The sequence below is a fragment of the Emys orbicularis genome, chromosome 13, assembly GCF_028017835.1.
Source record: "Emys orbicularis isolate rEmyOrb1 chromosome 13, rEmyOrb1.hap1, whole genome shotgun sequence".
NCBI lineage: Eukaryota > Metazoa > Chordata > Testudines > Emydidae > Emys > Emys orbicularis.
This window is the reverse complement of record NC_088695.1, coordinates 32,675,241-32,701,269: the sequence shown is the minus strand read 5'-3', so window position 1 is coordinate 32,701,269 and position 26,029 is coordinate 32,675,241. Positions and strand designations below refer to the sequence as shown.

Here is a 26,029-nt window from a genome sequence, read left to right as displayed (position 1 = left end):
TTCAATTCCTGGCTTTACCACAGACTTCCTGTGGGACCTGGAGCAGATCTCTGGGCCTTAGTCCGCCCCTCCCCCCCAATCTTGATTCATGCTGTGGAATGACATGATCTACTATTGGGACTGTTTGGATTAAAAGCTGCGTGGAGAGAAAAGCCTTTAAAAAAAGATCACAGTGCTGTGTGATCATCCTCTGTCCTGCTCTCAGTACATTGTGTGTTTGAACAGTGCTCTTGGTCTAATTCAGAGGGACAGATCCTTGGGCAAAGGATCCCTTTGTTTTCTACATGGGTGAACACAATGCTCAAATAGCAAGCAGATTAACAACACTATTTCTGCAACATAACCAATGGCAAACGTTGGGTCCTTGAGTCTCCCTATACTGAAGGCAGATACCCCCCACCTGAAGGATGACCAGCATTTCTCACAAACCCACCCAGGACCATCACTGCCAAGCCTTGAGAGTTACCAAGAACGGGCCACAAGAGGGCATCCGAGGGTTTAAAATAAAATGGGTTTCTCTGGCATCTTTGTTAAGTGCTTACTCAAAATAGGATTTCTATAAAAAGAATCGAAAAAGCTCTGAAATGGAAGGTGGGGGGGAAGAGAGGGAGGGAGCAGTGAAATCACATGGACTGTGCCTCTGGGATCCTCACTACCGAGAGCAGAGCATGTGTCGTCTGTTAGAGGTATGCTTCCCCAGTGAAATGCTGGCGTGAAACTGACTGTGGAAGGAAAGAAGGGAGAGAAAAAAAAAGAAATGAAAAGAGGAAAGCAGAGGGGAAGAGGAAGAAGAAAGGAAGGTTCAGCACGTGGTGGGGAAGAGAGAAGAACAGATCCCACGAGAGTCCTGGACAGGAATATTCAAACACCCCAGCGGGTGCTGAGAGGCTGCCCGTCTGCACAGACACCCCCCTCAACCCCCCCGCAGGCAGCCAGCATTCGGTTTCAGGCTCCTGAAGCAACTGAGGAGACTGGCTTGGTGCGTGGAGGGTCCCTTCCAGATGCAAGGCAGGGAGGGCCTGAGGAGCTGGATATGGCTATTTGTGGGCCCTTTCATGAAGCAGCAAGATGGAAAAAAAGGCTGTGAGCCCCCTGCAGGCACTGGGGTGATGGGAAGGAGAAAGGGGCTGGGAAGAAGGGCCCCGCCCCCATTCAACTTGATCCTAGCGTTTTCAGAGAGGCAAAAGATGGCACCACTCAGTATCCTTCATTCCCAGCCTCTGCTGATTAGGGAGTGGGGGTAGGTGGGTGGAGACTATTCCGTGGGGCAGAGAAAGTCATACACTAGTCCCAACTGAGCACAGTGGCTATTGCTAGTGCAGCTGAATCCACTGAAGGTGACTGGCAAAAAAAAGGGGCTAAATTGGGGCTGTGCCCATTTTTGTTCCTTTGGACAGATAAAAGCTGTCGAATGGGAGTGCCACCTCCTAACAGGCACACGTTCCTCCTCAGCAACAGCAGGCGTGTCCAGTCTTCTCTGGAGAACCATTGGGAGGCAGCAGAGATGGGTATGGGGAGCTCTAGGACCTTGCAGGGATAAAGGGGGTGAATATGTAACAAAGGCTTGCTCTCTCTCCAGTGTATGTTGGCCCTTGTAGTTAAACAAGGGACAGCCCAACCCCCCACAATAGCTCTCTTGGAATATCATCTTCTCCTCCCTCATTCTCTAGTCTCCAGGGCAGACCAGATGATTCTGGTGGAAAATGCACATGGAATCCCCATCCCCTCACGTGCTCCCTTCCCGTCTTTCTCCATCAGAATGTGGCAGTTTCAGGTCACCTTGGACTACAGATTTCCAGCCTCAACTGCACCAACCAGTGCAGGCTGCAGGCTAGGGAAACAGAGATTTCTAGAGCCTGTTAAGAGAATCTCCACACTTACATGGCACTCCTGCAGCCAGCCCCCTCCTTTGGGGCACTTGTTGAACAAGAGAAAGATGCTGGCATCAGGGCAGAAGACAGGAGAGAAGGGAGACAACAGAAAGGAAAACAACGGGAGCAGTGGAGGATCCTCCCCTCCTAACCAGCAGTCAGGAGAACAATGAAAGGGCTCAGAAATGACCCTGCTCTCACCCTCAATCACAGGGATTCTTCAGGAGTCCTCTCCTTCCTTGGTCCTTCAACTCCCATGACACTGCAGGGCAGCGGTGGGAATGTTGCTTTGGGAGGTGCGGGGATGCACTGCGTTGGGGGCGGAGGGAAGGGCAAGAGGGGTGAGGGGAGCATGGAACAGGCATCAGAGACTGAAATATTTCAAAGCCCTGTGGGGAAGCGTAGGAGGGGGAGCTCTTGATCTGTATTACAGTAGCACCTTCACTGGCCTCAGCGGAGATCAGGCTCCATTGTGCTAGGCATGTACACACTAAGACAGTGCCTGACCCAAAGAGCTAACAGTCTAAACAGACAAGGCAGAGAAAGCGGTAAGAGGGGAGACAGGTTCCACGAGTGCCAGTGACTTGCTCAATGTCACAGCAGCTCAGTGGCAGAGCTAGAAACAGAACCCAGGTCTCCTGGACTCCAGCCTGATGCCCTAACCACTGGGCCATTCTGCCTCCCTTATGACCACTTATCAAACACCAGTGCTTCTCCTTCAATAGCAGCCGTGTAATCTCCTCTGTAGGGCCCCAGCACCATTCTGGAGGGAACCTCACCTGTGTCTGCTTCGCTGCGAATGGAGAGCTGCCAGAGCCATTTCACACAGGCTGCCCACCAGCCATGAGACCCCAGCTCTGGGATGCTTGGCCTGGGCTCTGCAGTGTCACAAGGCTTTCAAGATCCACTCCCATCAAAACCCCAGAACTGGACCCTGCTCTATTCTGTGGAGGGCAGTGGTGCGCGCTCTATCCACATATTACACATGCTTCCAATTACCACCCTTTGACTTCCCGTTCAAACACTGCAGAAGACAGACACGGGGGTGGTGGGAGCAAACAACGACAGCCCCTACCTTCAATGGTGCCCCACTTTGTTTTCCTTCCAAGAATTCTTCTCCCATTAACCTGGTATTCCTGGTCACTGCCCACCACTGCAAAAGGAATCATTTCCTGAAGGGACAGAACATAGCGCACAGGTTAATGGCTTCATCCAGGAAGCCAGCAGGTAAACCAAACTGGGCAGAGCGGCCTTGGGTAGGATAATCCACAGCCAGCCCGGCAGGCAAAGCTGTTCCGGTAAGTGTTTAAGAGCTCTGGTCTCCGGGCTGTGGGTCTATCCTCCAGAGAAATCTACAAAGGGGATTTTTTACTGACGAGTTTCACAGGAACATCTCCATAGGTTTGACTTGTCTGTTTCCAATGCACGTTAATGGGGGCACAGCAACGGAGGCTAGAAACATCACCGCCGCCATGTGTGGGGCCAACCCAACAGCAGCTGCTCTCCCAAGAAGGGCCCAGCTTCCTCGGCTTCCCTTTGGGAGACTGGTGGTAGCTCTGGGAAACACGGCAGGTAGCCAGGACTAAAAATGGGGGATTGGGGGCTTTCGAAAACCAAAGCGAGGGGACGGATCACCTCAGCAAGCGCTGGGCAGGGCCTCACACACAGCTCTGTGAATGCTGTTAGCACCATTTGTTGCAACGCCCCCTGCTGCTCCAGTCACAGACACCAATAAAAATCTGCCAACGCATCTCTATCCTGGCCGCTCCCTTCCAATCGTGCCCCTCTCGGCTAGCTCTTACTATTTAGTTCCTCCAATCAATAGTGCCGCCAGAGGGAAATTCTCTTCAGAGAACAGGATGCCTCCACCCAGAGCGCGACAGGAAAAGGGCATCGCCTGTACATGGCTTGGCAACAGCGCACAGCGCGGAGGGGCTCCTCTGCCCACTTGTTAAAGGCTGTTGAGGGAGAATCATAACCTAGCACAGGGGTGGGCAAACTTTTTGGGTCAAGGGCCACATCTGGGTGGGGAAATTGTATGTAGGGCTGGGGCAAGGGGTTGGGGTGCGGGAGGCAGTGCGGGATGTGGGAGGGGGCTCAGGGAAGGGGGTTGGGGTGCAGGAGGGGTGCGGGGTGTACGAGGGGGGCTCAGGGCAGGGAGTTGGGGTGCAGGAGGGGTGCGCAGTGCAGGCAGGGGGCTTAGGGCAGGGAGTTGGGGGGCAGGGTGCAGGAGGGGTTCGGGCCCTGGGGTGGCAGCAGCATGTACGGGGGCGAGGGTAGGCTCCCTGCATGCCTGCCCTGGCCCCGGCCCCGCGCCACTCCAGGAAGCGCTGCTGCCCCTTGCTGGGCCTCCAGGTACCTCCCCCGAAGTTCCCATTGGCCGTGGTTCCCTGTTCCTGGCCAATGGGAGCTGCGGGGGGCGGTGCCTGGAGGCAAGGGCCCAGGGGCCGCAGGGACGTCAGGCCGGCCACTGCTGAAAGCGGCACGGGGCCTGCGGCGCCACAGGGGGCAATCCCTTGGGCCGGATCCAAAGCCCTGCGGGCCATAGTTTGCCCACCCCTGACCTAGGAGGAAGCTGCAGCGACACCTCAAAGGGCAAGAGGGCTTGAAAGAGTGGCAGAAAGATGACACTAGCCCATCGCTAATGGCTGATTTGCTGCCCCACTGCCAGCTGTCGCACCTCAGAGTCAGAAAGTACCAGTGGGTGCCAAAGGGCTGGGAAACATTCTTATTCAGAGCCCTCCTCTTCCTAGCCTAGCTTCCCAGCCTGGCTTTGCCTCCAGGGCCCCTGTTGGGTGAATACCATGGTCCACCATGTCACATTTAGGGAGCCGGACTCTAACAGCCAGGCCAGTTCTCAATGAGCCGTCTGGAAACAAGTCACAGCCCCAGCCCCCAAACGCCAGCCGCAGGAGGCCTTCGCTTGCTCCTCGGAGAGCAGCAACAGCCAATATTCCCCAAGGCCCAGACCAGCGGTGTCAGGGACACAACACAAGAAGGAAGGCCACTCTACCTACTTTCCTATCCCTGTGGGAGGGAAGTGGAGCAAACACCCAGCCAGCCCGCTGCCAGGAGGACGGGGCTCAGCATCCCAGGCTAAGGCTGAAATCAGGCAATACTCATGCCCTTGGGAGCAAATCTCCCACCCTCTCTTTCTATATTGTCTCCAGTCTCTGTGCACAAACAGGGGTAAAGTGCACCAGCCTTGGAAAGGAAATACAGGCACTTTGCTGAACCCCCACAAAATCTTCACAAGCCTTTGGAGCCGTAGGGCCCAGCCCAAAGAGCTCTGGGCCACAGTGCTACAGGATGAAAGTACCGTCCACTCACTCTGAATTTCTCATTCACAAGCCGGTCCTCAGAGTCTTCATCAAACTCCTTCTGGGGATACACGTCAATGTCATTGGAGAGCAGGTCGGCCGTGATCTGAAGAAGACGGACACGGAAAGGACACCACGTTAGACTCCATGACCATGGCTGCTGCCTTTCAGCCTCCCCAGCAGCATAGCAAGGCTGCATCCTGCACAATCCTGAATGGCCCTAAAGTAACTCAAAGCCCTCCCCAGCTTGGAACTAGCCAGGCAACCTTGCTTCCCCTCCCCTCCTTACTGCTCAGTGAAGGACACGCGTTTGATCCACCCAGCCTGAAGTGCAGCCCGTGAAGTTCTAGAAGATCCTCTCTCCATCACCCCACCGCCCCCAGGATAGCGTCCATCTCTGAGCGGAGCAGAAGGCCACACAGATCAAGATGAAGCATTGCAAGCTGGGCCCTGCCTTCATATTAAAAAGACAAAGGGTAGTGACAGCCTTCACCATCTGCAGCAAGTCAGGGCGACCATGCATCTCCCAGGCACGTGCTCATGAGACTTGGAGGTGGGCAAGTTTGGGTGCCCCAGAATAAGTTAACAAGCCACTGTTTGGTATTTTTGTCTTGCTCCCATCCCCTGGAAGAGGAACCCCAGATCTGGTGCTGCATATCCTGAGAGGGATCTCGTGGGGCCAGGAACACACAGCTCAGTGAACTGTAGATGCATGAACTTGCTCTTTCTATCTGAGACCTTTATAATGTCCCTTCAGGTAGGCGCTGCAGCTGGCCATGAATGAGAACACAGACGGTGTGGGAAATCCCACTCCAGGAACAGTGTGCCTCTGTCCAGCCTGACACCGTGGGGAGAAAACCAAGCTGCTCCATGGCATTGGCTACTGCAATGGCTGCAATCTTGGCTGATACCTTGCAAACTGAGCCAGCGGCCTCCAGAGCTGAAAGCATGAGCTAAAGCTGCAGACTCGAGGGTCGTGCTCAGTAGCTGGGCAGAGTAACAGACTTCCATTCTCTGGGGATCGAGCTCAGAGGAGGACAGACACACACTGATCAGTGGGTTACGCCACCATGGACCCTGCACAGGATAACACCACAGGAGAGAGGCACCCTGCTCTGAGAAGCACAGTGGAGTAGTGACACCCAAGCCCCAGGGGCTGAAGAGCCTGGAATGGGATCTCAGAAACATATTTCAGTTGAAAACAAACCATCTGCCAGGAGACTTGCTCTGAGGGAGCCTCACTTCGCAGTCTGGGACCTGCTATGTGTCTGAGACAACACCAAAGCTTCTCCCCTGCTAGACACTGGGCTGATCCTCCACCAGCTACTCAGCCACCCCCTCCCCCCAGGTCCATGGGTTTGAGGTGGAGGGGTGGCTCGTACTCCCCTTGGCACACCACACACTGCTCCTCACTGCCTTAAGCAGACGGTAGCATTGGGTCGTTCAACAGTGAGGTCATTCCCTCCTCCACACCAGGCCTAAAGGGCAGAGCATCCTACCCAGACAGGGGGATGGTCTGTTACGCCATATCAGTGTCAGGTTTAAACCAAGCACTGGCACTGCACCATTCACCCGGGGAGAAGGGCAGATTTTCAGCTTCTGAATCCTCTAATGTGCACGGGATTAGCAACCCTGACACCGAGTGGGGGGGCGTGCAGAGTGTGCTGGCCCACACTCCCCAGTGCTGTGAACATCTCGCTGAGATGCATGCACTAGACGCACATGGATACCAGGTTCCTGGAGGGAGATTCGGGTGCCATCAGCACCAGAACACACCTGTGTTGTTTGCCTTGAAGAAAACTCACGTTTGAATCCAAGTCTGAATGGTGCCAGTGCCATGAGGCTGGCACTGGCTCTAGATCAGCCCTGCACTTCAGGGGAGGTGAACCCCATCCCCCAAGCCAGAAACATCCACTCTGACAAACTTCCCCACCCGAAAGCACACTCCGTTCTTGGGGGCGGGGGAGTCACGTAACACCAGCAAAGACAGGCTGCGGTTTCAGGAGCAGGTTTGGCTTTAATGTGGGAAGGAACGACTGTGCAGGTCTTTGGACTCCACTTTGGTGTAAGTTAACAGAGCACTGGCGTAAATCTGGAATAATGCCACCCAGCCCATGGGAATTATCCCCACCCAAGCAAGAACAGAATCCGGACCTACTGAGATCTGAATGGGGACAACACAGCCGCTGGTGGTTAATGCTCCGTCACCACTACAATGGGCCAGAAAACAGAGTTTAAAGGCAGTTCCAGCTAAATCACCTTCCAATACACTATGGCCACCTAATGCAGATGAGGCCATTGCATATTACAGCTGTGCCCGTGTGTATAGATCTAGAGAGAGACACACCCATACACCCCTAACCCGTATTGCCAGAGCCATATTTGACCACTGGGGGCCAGATCCTCAGCTGGTGTAAAACAGCACAGCTCCACTGTCTCCTGATTTACATCAGCTGAGGATCCGGAGCTGTTGATTGGTTCCATTGGAGCCTGTTGCAGAAGGGTGCAAGGGGTCCAGTCTCACATGGCGCGTAGACCAACACAGTTACGTTTTCCACCTCCTTTTGGGAAGGATTTTAAGAGTCTGGTTATGATAAAAAATGTAACTCAATAAAAAGGAGGAACTTCTTAGCCTGCCTTCCTGCTACCAGGGCCCAGTGCTGCTCAGAGACGCCCCTGCCACCCAATTAGAGTGAATAGGGTGGTACAGGGCTGAAAGAGCGAAGGGCAAAATTTGCTGAGTCTTCAAGTTCTATCTGTTCCTGCTTCCTTGACAAAGCCAAGTTTAGTCCATTAACTGCAAAGCCAATACGGCACTGGGAGAGCCAGCTGGATTCTATTGCGCCTGACGCGTCAACATTGTCAGCTCAGTTCCGAAAGCACAGGCTTTTCTTGCCAAGGATGAAATCTGAGGCACAGTGAGCCAAGCTGGATTTTCAGATTCCGGGCTGACTCTAGCTCCAGCAGCTAGGCAGACGGAGAGGGAGCAACACATATGCGTGCACATACCTTGTACCTTCTGAACTGAGGAAATGGCCTGTGGAAAAGTCAGCGGGAAATACCAGACTACGGCAGGCTAGACCGTCGCTGTTACAACCCTCCCCCTGACCGCAACCGCTCTTCACTTGTCCCCGAGAGCACGGGCTGTCTGATAAAGCGCAGACTGGACTGGGCCACAAGATTTGGCTCCATTTCCAAAACTTTGCTTGGCCCACTGTAGAGATGGACCCAGCTGTGGAATTTGGATTCAACCCCACAAGTCAGATCGGTGGTTTCAATTCATGGCCCTCTCTCCCATGGATGGGGCGGGGAGATGCTCAAGCCAGCTCTGAACCCCAGCAGGTGGATGACGTTCAGTGAGCAGGGCAGCTCCTCCCCTTCCGCAGCGATGCTTTGAGTAAGACTCCAGCCAGGCAGGCTTCAGAGCTCCGTAGCCTCCCTCCACAATCCATAGCATCCCCCGATGACCTGGATACTACAATCTGTGCTCTCCCCCCCACCCTGAGAGTCCCTCCTCATGCAGAACATTAGCAAACCCTCTCCCCATAGCCTTGCTATATTGCCCAAGGTAAGAATGGGCTGGAATCAAACTGGGAATCTCTTTGCTTCTGTTGCTCCAAGTCAGATGCTTATGGAGACATTTGAGCACGTGGATTTAGCTGTGCTTCATATTTTCCTTCACTGCCTTGAGCCTGGATTTACAATGAACCCTTGCACCTCAAGCTATTTGCTACCACATACAAAGTCCCCCTCCCTGCTGGGCTCTTATGGGTTAATATTGGATTAGACGACCAGGACATCCTGAAGTCAGCAGGACAACCCTGAGACCCCTTTACCTGCATCTACCTGACTCCACCCCTTGCCCGTTTCCTTCCTGCGTCAGCCTCGCTGCATTCCGTGGGGATATTTATGGAACGCTGGCTGAGCTATTGGGTTGGCAAAACCCAGGCTATTTATGCTCAGAATGGCAATTCAGACTCGAGAAGCAGCAATCCAAGAGGCGACTGGTGGCTTGCTTATTTCTGCAGCGAATGCTGAGACCATCACGCTTGCAGCAACATCATCGGTCACATTACTGGATTTATAGCCCTTTGAAAGCCAAAGCAAAGCAGCGGCACCACAAGGAAACAGCACGCTTGGCTGTAGACTGAGACAAGGGAATTGCATCGTTTGCGTCCCCCGTCAATCTCAGAGCTGAGCTCAGCACGCATACATTTTGGCCTGGAGTCTGTATCATTGCAGGATGCTGTGCAGTAATATGGGCTCCCCAAAAAGGGTTTAGAGGCTCGACATACAGCAGGACCGGCCTCCTAAAAACCATAAAAGCAGACTTGGGGGGGAAAATAAAACAGCCATGCAGAGGGAGACCAAGAGCTTGAAATCCACTGTGAGCTGACAGAAATCCAAGAGAAACACAAGGAACTGTTTGGAGGCGAAGGCCCTTCCTCCTGCCACATGGGATCACTCAGAGCTGCAGCCCAAGGAATGCTCTGGGCTCCAGGCCAGCCCTTCGGCTTTGCAGCCCTGCAGGGGGCGGTGGGGAAGGGAGGGAGAAGATGTGCCGGCTGGGGAGCGGCTGCCATCCCCTTACCCGTTTTTTGAAGTAGTCTCTCTCCTCCAGCGTTAACGTGTCGGCTTTGGCGATGACTGGCACGATGTTCACCACTTTGCTCAGGCGTCTCATGAATTCGATGTCTAGCGGTCGGAGGCTAAAAGCACAGCAGAGAAGAAAGGGAATCAGACGTCAACAATAGCAACGTTGGGGCTGTTGCAGGGGGAGAATCCCCAGCACAGAAAGGGTATTCAGAGCCTAGGAAAAGGCGGGTGGGCGGGGAAGTAATTTTGTAACGCTGGTGAACATCCCCCTCCAACCAACATTTTCTTAAAAGCAGGAGAGGGATAGAGACAGACACAAATACGGAAACATGCCAGGTTCCATTTTCCAAGTGCCCTGCAATCATTTATTAACCCTCAACACTCTGTGAAGGAGGAGAGGATTTTTATCTTCGTGAGGATTCTCAGCCACAGAGGATTTTAAGGAACTTGCCACGGCTACACAAGTCCTTTGCAGAGTTAGGATTAGCACTCAGGCATTCCTGGCTGGGCTCTGTCTGCGAAGCCATCCTGCCTTCCTTGTGCAATGGAACTGGACAGTTTAAGGGTGACCCATTGTATAAAACTTTGCCCATCCTGGCACCTGATCAGAATGAAGTGGAATCATGACCCTTCCCCCCCCCCCCCGAGTAACTGGCCTATGGACCACCCGCTTTGTACTGACCCCACTGCACAGGGGTGAATTTCACCCAAAACAACAGACCTGTCAGTGCAGATAAAAAGGAGGACTTGGTTAATCCCCACACTGAGCAGTAGCAGTGGAACAGATTACTCTACTTCCACAGCGGGGTTAGAGAGGACATGAAGCATAAAGGGAAAACCAGATGCCTCAAAGCTACAAAGAATTCACAACCCAAATGATTGTCCTTCTTAGGACCCCAGCTAGAAGGCCGTCTAAAACCAAGCGTGGCCTCCGGTCTCGTTGACAGCTGGCCAACAGCGTAAGGGAGCTAATTCCATCCACCCAGGCAAACTGCTGGAACACAAGGCCGGGGCTGTTTCTTTTGGCCCGGATGCTGCTGGGGTCCTGAATGCTCCTGCCCCTCGCGAAGAACACACACAATTTGGGTATTTGGATTTGCAGCTATTTGTGTTGGCCTGAGTGAGGCACGATCCCTCCGCCCGCTCCGACTGCCTCATCAGGCAACCAGACACGGTGCCAGGGAGAGCAAACCATTCCCATGGGGCTGAGGGGACCCCAGACAGCTTGGGAAGCAGAGTGGTAAGAAGAACAAACTACTGGAAAGAAGCGAGCATACTGCCATGTATGGTGCTGGGAAACAGGGACACTTTATGAGCACTGAAGCCCCTTGGGTGAGGGAAACCCCAAGGAATCTGCCTGCTTGAAACTGGTCAGAGCACGCCAGTGGAGGCAGGGAGAGTGAGGAAAGGGCGCAGCCAGGCCAGTGCTGGAGCCAAAGGGCTAACACTAAATTAATGCAACTTCACATTAATCAATCCTGGCCTCACCATCCTGCCTCACAGATGGGGGTGCATTTATCCCCAGTGCACAGTTGGGGAAACCGAGGCACAGAGCGGCCAACATGTCTTGCCCAAGGCCATACTCGACTTAGCGACAGAACTGGGTCTACACACCAGCTCTCCCAAACCCCAGTCCTGTTCTGTAAGCCGGGAGATTGGCGCCTCTGTACTCAGGGAAGGAGAGAATGTTGGCAACTCAAAGCCTTTCGCCTCCCAGGTAGACAAGTCCACTTCCTGCTTGGGAGCCAGGCTAGCTAACCACTGCCTTTCACAACTGGGAAGCTTTGTAGCAATCCCAACTCTGAAAGGCAGGGGTTAGCTTTGAGTTGCCAACATTGTCTCATTCAGATGCCTTGTGGCCAGTGCAAGCCTAGAATTCCTCTTCTACATTCAGCTGGCCACAGTGCAGCTGTGGCCACAACGCATGGAGGACGTGGAAAGATTCAACACAAGAGAGGTTATGGTCTCTCTACTGCACAGAGAGCAGCGGTAGTGGGGCAAACACACCCAAAAGCCTTGAGATCACATCAGTAGCATTAGGGAGAGCTAGGTCCTAATACAAACTCTGCAGTCACAGATTGCACTGAGCTCCAGGAAAACAAGAGCTTAGTTTGGCTTTGGAAAGGAAACCTCCAAGGACACATCTGAGCAGACCCCTGTTGGTGAGTGCTGGTTGGAACTCTGCATAATATATTTGCCAACCCCCCTGGGATACATTACTCTTATGTTTCTCTCCCCAAGAACTTCTTTCCCTCCCGTTCTCCTTGCAATTTTTCAAACAGCTTTTCCCCTTTAAAAGTCTCTCCTCCCCCCCCCCCGCTGACAGCATGTTCCTGCCTCTTTCATCAGCTTTTGTTTTAGATGGAAGACGGGGGAGTGTATGTGGCCAATGCAGATTGAGTCACAATCAGAAGTGCGTTGGATTTTAACTCTGATCTCAATGTCGGAGACCAGTTATCAAGCCTGCCTTGGTCCACTGAGAACTGTAGGGGCCTGGGCTGCCCTTTGTTACTCTAACAGCAGCGTGCAAAGCCACACCTTGCCACACATCCACATCTGCACCCAGGTCCGACATCAGCCAGCTGCATAGCTTTGGATCTGCTGGCATCCACACACCATGCTTAGCCCATCCCAGTGGGGTTGGGTGACTGGGCAACAGCAATGCATCTCCTCTAGGTGCTGCGGTATTCTTAACAGCCAAGGCCAGTCTCCTATGTACAATATACGAGATGGCGCACACTTAATACTGGGGTGAGGAGGCAGAGGAGGTGCTCTTGACTGAGCACACACAGCTGCAAGATTACGAGCACCCCATACCACCAGCCCACTCTGACTCAGTCGCTGGTGCTTTCCCCTCTAGCTCAGCACTGCAGCAATGCTCCTGCACAGCAATAGGGGGCACTGCTGCCTTTCGTACAAGCCCTAAAACAGAGGTCCCAATCCTTTCTGATCTTAAGGATCTTACAGCATTAAGAGCTCCAGACACCTTTCAATCTGTAGCATCCTTCCGATGACTGGTTTTCCATCGATGCTCTAACCTGACAAACAACACAGTTGCAACACCAGCATATCTCCAGAGAGAGGTACAGGCAGACTTGGGATTTGGAGAGATACAGAAAAGCCGTTCCAGGTGGCAAGAGTTGCCAGGAAGGTGGCTCCTGCACCAAGAATGGTGAGATGGTGTGAAAGACCAGAGGGGAGGCTGGAGGAGCAGAAACCCGAGCCCATGAGGCAGGCTGCACTGCTCCCAGCATTCACCCAGGGTGGTCTTTGAAAAGAAGGCCCTGAGTCTATAGGAAGATTTTTACCCCACCATAGCAGACAAATTCCAATGTGTGCAATTCAATCCCCATGCCCTGTAGGGTCAGAGGCAGGACTCAGAGATGCAAACTCTTCTCTATTATCAGCCAGGTCCTCTATCTGACCCCAGTAGGCCTAGGCCATCCATGAAGCCGTAATCCCCCAACCTACACCCCCCATAGTAAGACACTGTCAGAAGAGACCAAACAGAGTAAGCTCTGTGCACTGTGGGGCCCTGGGCTTTCCCAGAGTCCCCAAGGCAGAGCTTCCTGGCATCCTGCTGAGCTCTTTCCGCCGACTGCTAGAGAACCGAGGGCAGCAGACTTTCCCAAACAGCAGTTCTTCCTACACCAGCGCAGCGAGCAGCATTCCTGCTTCGGGGCTCGATACCAGGACAGGGCATGGGACAGCCAGGCTGGCTGCTGGGGAGTTACACTTTGTCACAGCGCCCTGCTAGTAGCAGAGCGCACAGGGCCGGCTCTGAGCCCAGAGGCAGCAGGGTCCAGTAATAAGATAGACGATCCAGGTCTTTTGAAGCCACACCCCAGCTCTGCCACTGACACAATTTAAAGGTGTGTGGTCTTCGACCCGGTATAACCTCTGTCTCAGTCCCCTCACCTTTACCGTGGGGACCACTTCCCTCTCTTCCTCCCACACAGAGTGTTAGGAAGCTTGATTGGCTGCCTTTATAAAGTGCTTTGAAAATGCTATTACTCTCCTATCAAATGAAAGTCACAGGGATTAAACAAATAGAGCTCTAGAGAAGTAACTGAGTTTCACACAGAGCAAATCATGTTTCTGTCTGTTTTTTGGCCCATCCTATACAATTTGCTATTAAATTCTATTGGACAGTTAAAAAAAAAAAAAAAGAAAAAAAAGAAAAAAACAACCTATAGAAAAATACCATTTTCTATTAAGTTCCATAGGACTTTCCCCAATGGAGGCCCTTTCACTGGAAGTCTAGCCAGGAAAGCTCTAGTGCTAGACTAAGTTACAAACATTAAAGCAGAACAAATTCATTGGCTGAATGCACTTGAGAAGTCACTAACACTGGAGCCAGCTTACGCACAAATTAACCCTTTCATAGATGTTACGTGCACGATAGATATGGCCACTGTAGTAGCAGTGGGAAGAGATGGCTTACTCTAGCCTCAGGTAGTCCATCCCCGCTCCCTATTGCAAGGAGCAAAGCAGCACAGCCAGGAGTTTTTGGCTCAGGGTACTGTGCAGGGGTCAGGAGAATCCTCCAGTGACTAATAACTAGCCCTTATGGTGGTGAAAAGCATGTGTAGAGTAGCTGGTGCTGTTTGCTTCAGTCTACAGGGCACATGCACTCCCGGCATGGGAACTCCTATTTGTCCCTATGAGGGGCTGATTCTGGAACCTAAGGAAGAACATTTTGGTGCTCACATTAACTTTTTCACTGCTGAATAAAGCGTGCAAGAAAAGATGGATGATCACAGTACAAAAGCATGCAGGATCTCCTGTGAGCAGTGTTGCATTCCAGAGTCATAAGCAGACTGTGGGTGCAGTTCACAAGAGGCAACTGATTATATTTTAACTCTTTCCCAGTATGTTCTCTGGAAGCCCAGATCTGTGACTGAACATGTACAAGAGAAACTGCCTTTGCCTCACAGGCAAAGGATCTCTAGAGAAAGAGGACAAGCCGCAGCTGAGTGGAACTGTGGCAGGGGATTGTTCCATGTAGCTGAAATATACACACTGGGTGGCTATAAAACCCTTCCCTTCCTTTTTGTTATGTGACCACTACTCAGCCCCACAGAGTTTGGGGCTGCGGGAGGAAATGGGGTATTACTGCTGGGGTTGTGTATGTCCCCTTCAGGTTATCTACAACTGGGCTCGCTAGCATAGGTGGGATCGGGCAGGCAAGTTCCCTCTAAGCTGCATGGCCACGCAGCAGGCTATCAAGGGCCACACAGGTGCTCAGCCACAGGGGTCTGGAGAGGACACAGGTAGGGGGTGGGTGGGGAGCAAGTTGGGGCATACAGGGCTGCGACGGCGAGAGGTACCTCTCCCCCAGCCCCAGCCCTGGAGCTGCCGTGGCGAAAGAGGGCTGGGGGTAGTCCTCTCTCCCCACCTCAGCCCTGTGGCAGCCTGCACCCCAAACCCCTCATCCCCAGCCCTGCCCTAGAGCCCACACCCCCAACCGGAGCCCTCACCCCTCCCCAGCATCCCAACTCTCTGCCCCAGCCCTGAGCCCCCTCTCACACCCCAAACCCCTCATCCCCGGCCCCACCCCAGAGCACGCATCCCCAGCCAGAGCCCTCACCCCTCCGCATCCCCAGCCCTGAGCTCCCTCCCCACTTCAAATCCCTCAGCCCCACCCCGCCACACATCACCTCCATATTGGTGCACATAAAATTCATTCCGCACATGGATGTAAAAAATTAGAAGGAGCATTGTAGGGCAGACTTGGCTCTTGCTTGTTCCCTTACAATGCAGTTAAGGAATAAAAGCCGCTGTGAGGACCAGACACCGAATACCCTGTCAGTGGCATCTCAGATCAAACTAGCAGCAAGAAATAAAATCTTCCAACTGGTACATTGAGCAATACACCCGTGCGGAGTCGCACAGGGCTCCACCACCGCCGCCAGTAAGGGAACCTCTGCACAGAAGCTGGGAGGGTGCTTCCCGGCACAGGTGGACAGGCGCATGCTAGCTCTGCTCGAGCTAGGGTGCTACAATAGCACCTGGCTGCTGTGGCATGGGCGGGGCTTGGGCTAGTCACCTGAGCACAATCCCACCCACCCCCTGAGGACACACTCGGGCAAGTCATTAGCAGAGCTAGTGTGCGTCCGTCTGCCCATGCAGGAAGCAAGCTCCATGTAGACATACCTAAGTGCGCAACAGGAACCGGCTGAGGCACAAGCCGGAACTGAATCTAGCTCCCTCTCCCATAGCAGGGAGACTAACAGGAGAGGAAACTGGATGGTGTCGGTACAGTCAGAAGCAGCGGCTCCAACACACACAGGCCGCACAGCCGGCGAGTGAGAAAGTGCTATATTTCACAGTCACTTTTCAGAGTCAAGCCGTGCTTTCCAGACATCATGCAGAGCCTGCTGTGGAATTTATTGGGTGGTGAGTATTTGGGGCTTTACTTCCATGGCCAAAAGCCCCTGCCAGCATGTTACTTAGTCTTTGCAAACATCATTTTACTGGGGCCTTACGAGGAGGGCAGGGCACACACTAGATTAGTTTCGTCTGCCCTGGACTCCTGACTGATGGGAGACAGAGCTGAGGATGTGTCCTTAGGAGATGGAAAAGTCATCAGCTGATTCACCCTTGGGTTCCACTCTACGGGAGGAATAGACAAACCTTTTACTCAACGTCTACAGCGGAGTCTGAAATGGAACCGAGCAGTCTATCGGGTCAGGGCTATAAAGGGAGTGCTATCTTCAACAGTCTCGTAAAAGCCACTCAGAGATTCACCGGTCTCGGTGGGTTCTGAATGTATGTTAAATGTTTATGACGGTGACAAAAAAAACCAGCTCCAGAGGAGCAGGGATTAATCCAAATGCAACTGGCACAGAAAGCAGAATTAATTCCAAGCCGGTCCCCATCTTCACAAGGCACTGCAGGTTAAACTAACCCTCTGCACGCTGCTGGCTGCGGAAGCAGCCACATGCTGCCAAGAGGGTGCTAGGAATCCTTGCTGTGCAGTTTGGGAAGGGAGGATAAGAGTAATGCTCTGTCCTTGAATCATCAGGTCTGGAAAGCAGCACTTCCCACTGTTAATGAAGAGGCAGAACGCCCCTGAAAAGGACAATCTGAACAGCGCTGGGAGCTTCAGAATGACATCGGGATTAATCCCTCTAGCATGTTTTCTGTAGTTGGTGCAAATGATTGACAGTAGTAAGATGTGTCCGTGAGACCGGGGAGAGGGAGCTGGCTGCCAAGAAAACCTGGGATCCAAATTAAAGCAGGTTATTCAGACAGGAGCATCCCGAGAGGTTAACCACCACACTCAGAGAGTTATCCCTTCTGTGGACACCTCTGGTGAGCATCATAAGAATGGCCATAGTGGGTTAGACCAATGGTCCATCTAGCCCAGTATCCTGTCTTCTGACAGTGGCCAATGCCAGGTGCTTCAGAGGGAATGAACAGAACAGGTAATCATTGAGTGATCCATCCCATTGCAATCTGTGTGATGTTGCCCCCAGTGGGGATCCACAGAATGAAAGGAATACCTGTCATTACCTCCTAAGGTGGCTCAAGCGATAGAGGCCTGAGGTTGGAGAGCGGAAGCACCAGGGTTCTAGTCCCAGTTCCCTCCACTTGTGGCATATTCAAGACAGTGCTAGTGTAATGTCGGCAGGCCGGATCGAATCTGGAGCTAAATGCATGAGTCTCTATTGTATGAGCTAAAAGCCACATGGCTGCAGAGCAGACTCATTAATCTCTCTCTGTGGTCTCAGTGCCACTAGATGGGACAAAACACCACACCCAGAAGGTGTGTGGGTTACACTAGCATCTGCAGCTCACAGCTGTGTTAGAAAGGCACAAAGCCAACATGAAGGGATGTGCCTTGCTTACGTAAAACTACAGGAAGCTGCCTCCCTGCTCACCACTCTCTGAAAAGGCTTATGGTCATTTCAAACAATACTCCACTCTACAGCGGGAAGAGAGTCCACCCCGTGCTAGCCCATAATCTCTGAGCATGGGGCAACTCCATAGGAGAGCAGGGGAGATTATGAAGGGCAGGAGGAAAGTGCCAATGGCAATGAGAAAGTAGATGTGAAACTAACCAGAGCGTGGCATCAGGAACTCAAACGCTGCACGTTACAACTCAGAGAACCAGCATTTCCCATCCACTCCACATTCCCATTAAAGGTCCTCCCTCCCCCTGAGCTGTAGTCTATGGCCTCAGTGCGTCCTGCTGTTCCCCGGCATATATGCATCCTCCAACGGGAGGCGAAAGTCAGGAGCCAGATGTCCTCTTTGACACCTGGGCAGGAAACCGTGGCCCTAGGAGAAGCAACCTGAGACGGCAGCCAAGCGAGCGGGCTCTAACCCCCAGCTGGGGTATCAGGCTACACGCAGCCAAAGGCTATTTCAGGGGAAGGAGCCTGTTGCGTGCAGCGTGGTAATGAAGCCTCTCGAACTGCAGGGCCATTTTCTTATATTGGAAACACATGTTCTTTGGAGAGAGAGCGGGGGGGAGGGAGAGAGAAAGAGCGAGAGGAAGGAAGCAGAGAGTCGGACTTCCATGCAAACACTGTTACCCTGGGAGCAGCCGGGTGAGAGAAACCAGAACATGCCATTAGAGAGGCACAGGCAGAGGGATGAGCCTAACATGTCAGTGCCCTCCCCCGCACACACGACGGCCACACACAGAAGGACGGCGCTTTCCATGCTTTCCCAGGGAAGGGGGAGGGGGCCTTGGAATAGGTCATTTGCTCCACCTCAAGAATTGCATTCGCAGACTCCTGCTGCTGGGTGCACGACCGGGTCAGTGGCACAGCCGCAGTGCTGAGGGTTCAAGGGCTTGCACGTGGTCACCCCTTCTAAAGCTCCAATGCTCCTTGCACACAAGTGGAGGGCTCACAGCCTCCTTTTCTTCTTCTGCCGAAGAGTGGGATTTGCCAGGTCACCAGACCTAGAGTCTTCTCTAGAAAAGGCCTTTTATTTTACCTGATCATCCCGAGGCAGACAACTCCATCAGCTCCCTCTGCCCCTAACAGAAGGCTACAACAGATAAAGAGTCCAGGCGAGCAGCCCAATCAGACAATCCAAGGACCCTGGGGTCTTTGCAGATGGCACATATGCAACCATCTCTGCTCTATGCTAATGTATGTGCAGGGCCGTTCACATTGACAAGGACTTTTTTCTCTAAAGCCAATGGAGAAAGGGACTCTAAGGTCTTGTCTACATGGGAAAGTTTGGTCAGTTACACAGGTATAGTTATACCGGTCTAACTTTCCACACCAGGACAATTATTCCAGTAGAAGAGTGCCTTTTTTTTTTTTTTTTTTTGGTTTAGCTGAAGCCCCTTCCCAAGTGATATAAGTGAAACCAAAACAAGTGACTCATATCCAAACAAGAGTGTCCACACAGGGGGTTAGACTAGTATAACTATATAGGGTTAAGTTCATACCTTGTTTATACAGAAGAAACTTCCCGTGTAGACGAGGCCAGATCTCGAGTGAAGGAATCGCCACAAACCAAATGAAAATTCTAGGTCCCGACACTTGGACACTCGCTTTTTAGAGGTGCCAGGGACAGAAACGAGGCTACACATGAAATAGGCCATGATCACTTCCAGGCTAAAAGCTCTATTTATAAATACCCCCTTCAGGCTCAGTACCAACTGGTTCGATCTGCTCTATACTGCTAGGACAACTGGATCCTTGCTTAACAAAAACGGATAGCACGCTAGGGAGGCACTTTAAACGTTGGCAAGCACATTACTATCAGATTCTAGCCACTACTCACATGGACTCTTGGGATGCTACAGACTGTTTAATCCGTCCTTTGGGGGGGGGGGGGGGGGGGGGGGACATGAAGTGATGCCTGCATATTTGTTTTACCTATGCCTGGCTAGGATTGCTTTGTGTTAATACTAGCAGCTCTAGATGGGGAAGGGATCTAGCTAGAAGCATTAGGAATTACTGCATTCATATGTTACTTGTGTGGGATTGTATATAGAGCACCTAGCAGTCCATGTGTGCATGCTTCAACATACAGGAAGTGACCAGAACCTGGCTAAACAGGATGTAGTATTTGCACTAAAGATAATTGATTGGAAAAAGTTATTGTAAGGTCACACAAACCAGAGTGATTTTGAATTTCTTAGCAACTTCTGGGGAAGATTAAAGACAGAGACAGCTAGCACCAGAGGGGCAAGTAGGTTCAATCTTGATCATAACCCCACCCCCACAAACACAAACACAAACAAACACACACACAAACAAACACACACACACACACAAACACACACACACACACACACACACCATCCTCAGTAGGAAAGATCATTCTCCTGAGGAGGAGGGTACATACGCATGGCCGGTGGCTGGGATGAAGTATATACAGCAGTGCACCCTGGTGTCTGGGATCCGCCTCTTCCGGTTAACATTGAGCTCCTCCTGCAAGTACTTCTCGTACTGGTCATTGATGAACTTCATGATGGGCTGCCAGCTGTGCAGAAAGACATATACACAGGTGAGACGGGACTCATGCAGGGACTCTAAAACCACCCACAGGCTACGCTCTGCACTGGATTCTGAAAGGGGGAGTCATCGGGAGTGGACAGTGCTCAGCATCTTGCAGAATTGGGCCCCCAAGTAAAAGCACGGGAATGTTTCATACCACAGCTGCAGGCGGCTAAGAAAAGAATCCCCCAAGTCCTGTGTGAATGGCAAATCTTGTTTTATCACCTTTCTAAAAGGAGCCAAGTTTTCTGGGAATCCTCCCAGTCCTGGCACTCAACAAGGGAAACAACTAGGATGCGTGGCAGCAGGAGAGCTCAGCTTCTTGGCTGTGAACTCCGCCTCCAGCACTAGGAGGCAGTGCAGAGCCTGCAACCACTTCACGAGGACAACTGGGCTCCACCATCCAAATGCGAGCCTCTCACAATGGTAAGCAGGCTTCGTAAGTGTTAGTGCCCACAGTAGCCCCTTTACTGCTGCAGTAATGGACATCCTGTGACCAACTAGGCTCTGGCCCGTTTCAGAACAGAAATATTAATGAACAACACCAGGAGGGTCAGATAAGCCCTGGAAAGCCTGACAGCTTAGCCCTGCCATCTTCCTGCTCTTCCCCATCCACCCCAGGATCCCAGCCATAACCCTTCACCAGGAGTCACTTCTGGGAAAGGCAGCAGAGCAGTTAGCCATCGACTGCCCGGACTGCGGGAGACCTGCCAGTGCCCCAGAAAGTTTAACAGAGCTAGTAGTGCTTTCCTAGACAACGTATTTAGAGAGAGGTTGGGGGGCAGGGGAGTGGCTGGAAAAAAAAAGTGCTTGTGTGCCCCCACCCCAGAGATTTGTCACACTCAAATTTGTCTGTATGCTTCCAAGGTTAACCTCATCACCACATTTTGTGTGTGTGTGTGTGTGTGTGTGTGTGTGTGTGTGTGTGTGTGTGTGTGTGTGTGTGTGTGTGTGTGTGTGTGTGTGTGTGTGTGTGTGTGTGTGTGTGTGTGTGTGTGTGTGTGTGTGTGTGTGTGTGTGTGTGTGTGTGTGTGTAATGGTTTGAGCATTGGCCTGATAAACCCAGGGTTGTGAGTTCAATCCTTGAGGGGGCCACTTAGGGATCTGGGGCAAAATCAGTACTTGGTCCTGCTAGTGAAGGCAGGGGGCTGGACTTGATGACCTTTCAAGGTCCCTTCCAGCTCTAGGAGATAGGATGTCTCCATTAATAAAAATAAAAATAAAATAAAAAAAATAAATACAGATATTTATAAATTGATTATTTTTGCACCCCCCCCTCTCCCATGAGTGGGACACCTGGGGCAGCCACCGCCTCTGAACGTCCAAGGACTTTCCCCACAGCTGCTAACTCTCCAGCAGACGTGGGAAGGGCTAGGGGATCAGTCGTGTCAGCATGATGGGGATGCTGGGGCTGAGGAGACGGGTGGCCTCCTTAGCAGTGGCAGCTGGGTGCTCTCTAACAGCTGCCGATGGAACTGCCTGGCCATTTCCTAGGAAATCTAGGGCAGAGTCTGGCCTTCGGCCTGCTGAGAGCAGTGCAACATAGCGCTCTGCCCCAGGGCCCTGAGGTGTGGGGGGCAGAGGGAGGGGATGGTTGTAACTAACCACCAGTAGGGCACCGCTCTCCCCATGCCATCTCCACACCATTTGGCCAGGTTCTTTGCCCAAAGAGCAGGATTCCTCAGCCTTTTTTTTTTGGGGGGGGGGGGGGGGAGAAGCACCTGCCCTGCCCGTGAAGCGACACTCTGGGATGGTTGGGCTCCACCCCCTGGCAGAGAGAACGCTGACTAACCACAGCCCTTTGCACTGGAGCCTGCTGGGGAAGGAAGCTGGCAGGATTATCTGGTTTCCCTTTGCAGCTCATCAGCCCAGCTGTTCAGCATCTCCAGCCTCCCTCCCCGGCCCTCGACAGCCAAGCTGGGCAGAATGAGAGCCACAAGGGATCCACATCTTTGCAATGCGCCACAGCCCATTCCATGCCCCGGGCCAAAGGAAGGGCGGTGCAAAGTGAGCCCCCACCCCCATAGGTGGTCTGCATGACAGAAGGCCTATGCCAGCCAAGCAGCAGCACAGCCCGGGGCCATTCGGCTGCAGTGTTCTCCTCACCAGTTCTCATTGTTGATGTGGTCTCCAAACCCCGGGGTGTCGATGACAGTCAGCTTCATACGGACGCCTTTCTCCTCAATATCTGAAACAGAAATGTCCACGGGATGGTGTAGGCCACAAGCAGAGACAGGCCCAGCGTGCAGCCTTGCCTTACCACCAGAGATCTTTCCAAGCGGCTGCAGGCTTGGTACCTGCAGCCCTCCAAAGATACAGCATCCTATCACATCAGTGGCATTTCAACTGCATTATAAAGAAGAGACTATGCAGCTTGGCTCTTTCAATAATCCATATAACTCCTCCCCCTGTGAGGCACGGTACCCTGCCAGCAATCTCAGCTGATTGCGTTCCGGCATAAAGGAGTGTAGGCTGGTGGATACGGAGAAGATGCTCTAGCTTCTCTTGGCCTAGAAGGAGCCTCTAGAGCTCTGTCACCCCCAAGCTGCGTGTGTGCCCAAGAGACTCACCATGAGTGATCGACTTTATTTCGATGGTTTTGGGGATCCGCTCTTCAGAAGCTGGCTGAACGGATTTCCGGCTGACTTTGGATTTGAAGAGGGTGTTGATTAACGTGGACTTCCCCAAGCCACTCTGACCTGGAGGACAGGGAGAGTCAGAATTGGAGTTGGAATTGTCTCCATTTTACCTTTATGGGAATTTCCCGTTCACACCATGCATCAAGAACATATTCTGCTAACTAGGGTGGGGCCAACTCTGCAGGCAGTGGCTTTGCACATACCACCAGTTTCTTTGCAGAATTTAACAGTATTTCCCACACCCTCTGGGATATTTCTTCACACAAGGAGATGGCTGCATATTGGCTTGGGTACATGTGTGCTGGCACCCTCTACTGGAGCAAACATTTCAGACCGGCTCATGTTTTGTGCCCCCTGCTGGATGACATAGCAAAGCGGTTCCTATAGCCCATTCAGCCCAGGTCTGTTTTGACAGGGGAAGGTTCTCCTACTCATGCCACACATTAGTCAAGTAACCTCAGCTTGCGGGTGTGGATCACTGGAACTGCAACTCCCTCTTTACTAAGGATGCTTTCACTTTCAATGAGGCAACACACTCAGTGGAAACAGCTTCCTCCTGCAATCAATACGGTTCTTTGCTCCCTGTCCCTGTTCAGAGTGAAACACAAAACCCATGTGTTTGAAGACATTGCCCGGAGATGTGGGATGGAAAGCGCAGGGATCCGGCACCCCGTAGAGTGAAGTCAGACAAGTGACTCCCTCCACTATGGAACAAGATCTCGCTTGGTTGAAGATGCGCTAGACGGAAAACACGGCCCATTTGGGCACAACTAGACAAACTCATTGGGGAGCATGTGAATAGCTAGTTTGTCAGTAAGCTAAACAGCAGCGGCTCACACGACCCGTAAGGGCAGAGATACACATAGCACTGAAGGGCTAATGTTTACGGAACCCCTTTATTAACCTTAACTGAGCCAACACAGAGGCCACACAGTCATCTTGAGTTATTTATTTGCCCCCATAAGGCTGCAATAACCATTTCCCTCCTTAATAAGAGGATGGGAAGCAGACAAGCTCTCCCTCTGCCATGACCCCTTCAATAAAGATTCTCTTAAAGGGACTTACAGATTGAAATGGCCCATAGGAGGGCTGATCTACAGGCTTCCTTCACTGTCTGTCCCACATGAATTCCATTCCTTGCAAGGCTCCCTCTAGCTTTATCTCAGCCGATATTAAAGAGGACACACTCAACTGTATCTTATGTTTTTGATCATCCACCATGACAGACCGCTTCCCCCAACCTCTTCAATAAATCCTGCAGGGGATAGATACTAATGATCCAGGCCTGGGCTAAAAACACAATCCAATGGTTTATGGCTGGGATCACAAAGGGGAATAAATTAGGTTTGGGGATTGATTGGTTCTTTCAGCTAAACTGATGAAGCATTGGCTCTGGCCCCAGAAATCAGTCACATTTAACAGGATCAGAGGTTCTCTTAAGGGCCAGATTTGGGCAGCACATGGCAGCTTGGGCTAAAACCATCTCTGTTGTTTAGATCAATGTTCCAGGAGAAATAGCACAATGCTAGTGCTAGAAAATTCCTAGGAAAAATGCTGTCAGACAAGCCTCAGCTAACGAGCGGGGTCACTAGCTTCTAACTACATTTGCAAAAGCACTTCAGAGTAAGCTTAGTCTGTCAGAGGTCCCAGCCTCTGCCCCACGCCCACCCTTCCAGGACCCAGAAGATCAAAATACACCCCTTCCCCTCCCCCCAAACATCCAGGAAGCTCACAGGTCCCAAAACCTTTTGCACTGGTTTGCTCTCCCATAGTATCTCCCCACCTGCTTTTAGCCGTGCCAACAGAAGGAAGTCTTGTTTTTGTCAGTAGGCAGAGCAGCTATGGGTGCAAAAGAAACACAGGGAACAAATACAGTTCAAGTGTTTTGCCCTTTGCAGAGAGTTTCATCAAGCAACAGAAGGGTTAACAATGCCTGAACTGTAAACAAAATAGGCTGATCTAGGTATTCTATTTATGATCTTGTTAGTTTTTCTCATATGCTTCTAATTAAGAGGTGATACATTGTTGCAACCTGTGCTAGTCTGTTCCTGCATCTGACACTGTTTAATTAGCTGGAGTGAAAAACACTAGAGAAGAGCCGCTCCTGGGAGCTGGTAGCAGAGACAGAGGTTGGAATGCGAAGCTTTTTGGCCATCTCTGGTCAGTACATACTATGCTGATTTTGTTCAGGAAAGTAGTTACTTTGCAGCTTCTCAATACCCCGGAGTAAGGAGCCATTTTTTGCATAGACCTTTTCCTGGCTGTAACCACACTTTAGTGGCAGGGATTAGGGGACTAAAGTAGTTCTGGTAAATCCAGACTGACCCACGAGTTAAACACTTCCAGGAATCTGACTGAAGCTCTCAACAGTATTTTAGAGGACATTAGTAGTGCCCATGGTGGCAAAGGTCCCCAGAGAGATTTGCTCTACAGAAAGGATGGTCCTGTGTTGAAGGCACCAGACGGTCACAGGACAACTGGGTTCAATTGCCAGCTCTGCCACAGGCTTCCCGTGTAATTCTGGGCAAGTCACTTAACTTCACTGCCCCTCGCTTCCCCAGCTGTAAAACAAGGATAATAGCTCCTGTCTTTGCAAGTGCTCAAATGCCAGAGTGGGGGCTATATTATACCTAGATAAGAGTCTGGGCAATACAGTGAGGTGTTGTCTGGCTCTTTGTGGGGCTGCCCAGCTGAGCACTAATGAAGAAAGGCAGAGGACGGACCAAGAAAGAGCTGACTGGAAAGAACGTGTCCAGGGAAGGCGTGCTTCTCTTCAGCTCCTGTAAGCAAGTCACCTGGGAAGTTTCTCTCCGATACAGGTTCTTTGGGTGCTCCGCACTGCCAGAAGACTAGGCTAACCCCGAGAATCCCACTCAGCTGCATTCAAATGGACTCCACAGAGCGCATGCTTTAGACTAAGCCCATCAGGAAGAAGGACTGAAACTGCTTGGCTACTCCTCATTTCTCCCTTCTATCTGCCCGAACCAGAGACCTGTGGGTGGCTTCCAGACAGTTTCAGGAACATGGCAAGACTCCCAGATTCAGCGAGAGAGAGAGAGAGACACACACACACACAACCCAAAAGTAATACCTCAGTTCTGTGGGAGCCCTGAAATAAGCAGCTGCCCCAT

The 26,029-nt window shown here is 52.0% G+C and overlaps 1 protein-coding gene across 1 annotated transcript in view; it reads right to left on the bottom strand.

Moving 5' to 3' along the window:
- SEPTIN9 (septin 9) overlaps positions 1-26,029 on the bottom strand; it is a 73,831-nt gene that overhangs the window by 5,383 nt on the left and 42,419 nt on the right. The window contains exons 3-8 of the mRNA XM_065415340.1: positions 22,830-22,958; positions 22,366-22,447; positions 20,108-20,245; positions 9,783-9,900; positions 5,202-5,297; positions 2,947-3,043 (exon numbers count right to left, since the gene is read on the bottom strand). Coding sequence (XP_065271412.1) covers positions 2,947-3,043; positions 5,202-5,297; positions 9,783-9,900; positions 20,108-20,245; positions 22,366-22,447; positions 22,830-22,958 — 660 coding nt within the window. The remainder of the gene's footprint in view (positions 1-2,946; positions 3,044-5,201; positions 5,298-9,782; positions 9,901-20,107; positions 20,246-22,365; positions 22,448-22,829; positions 22,959-26,029) is intronic.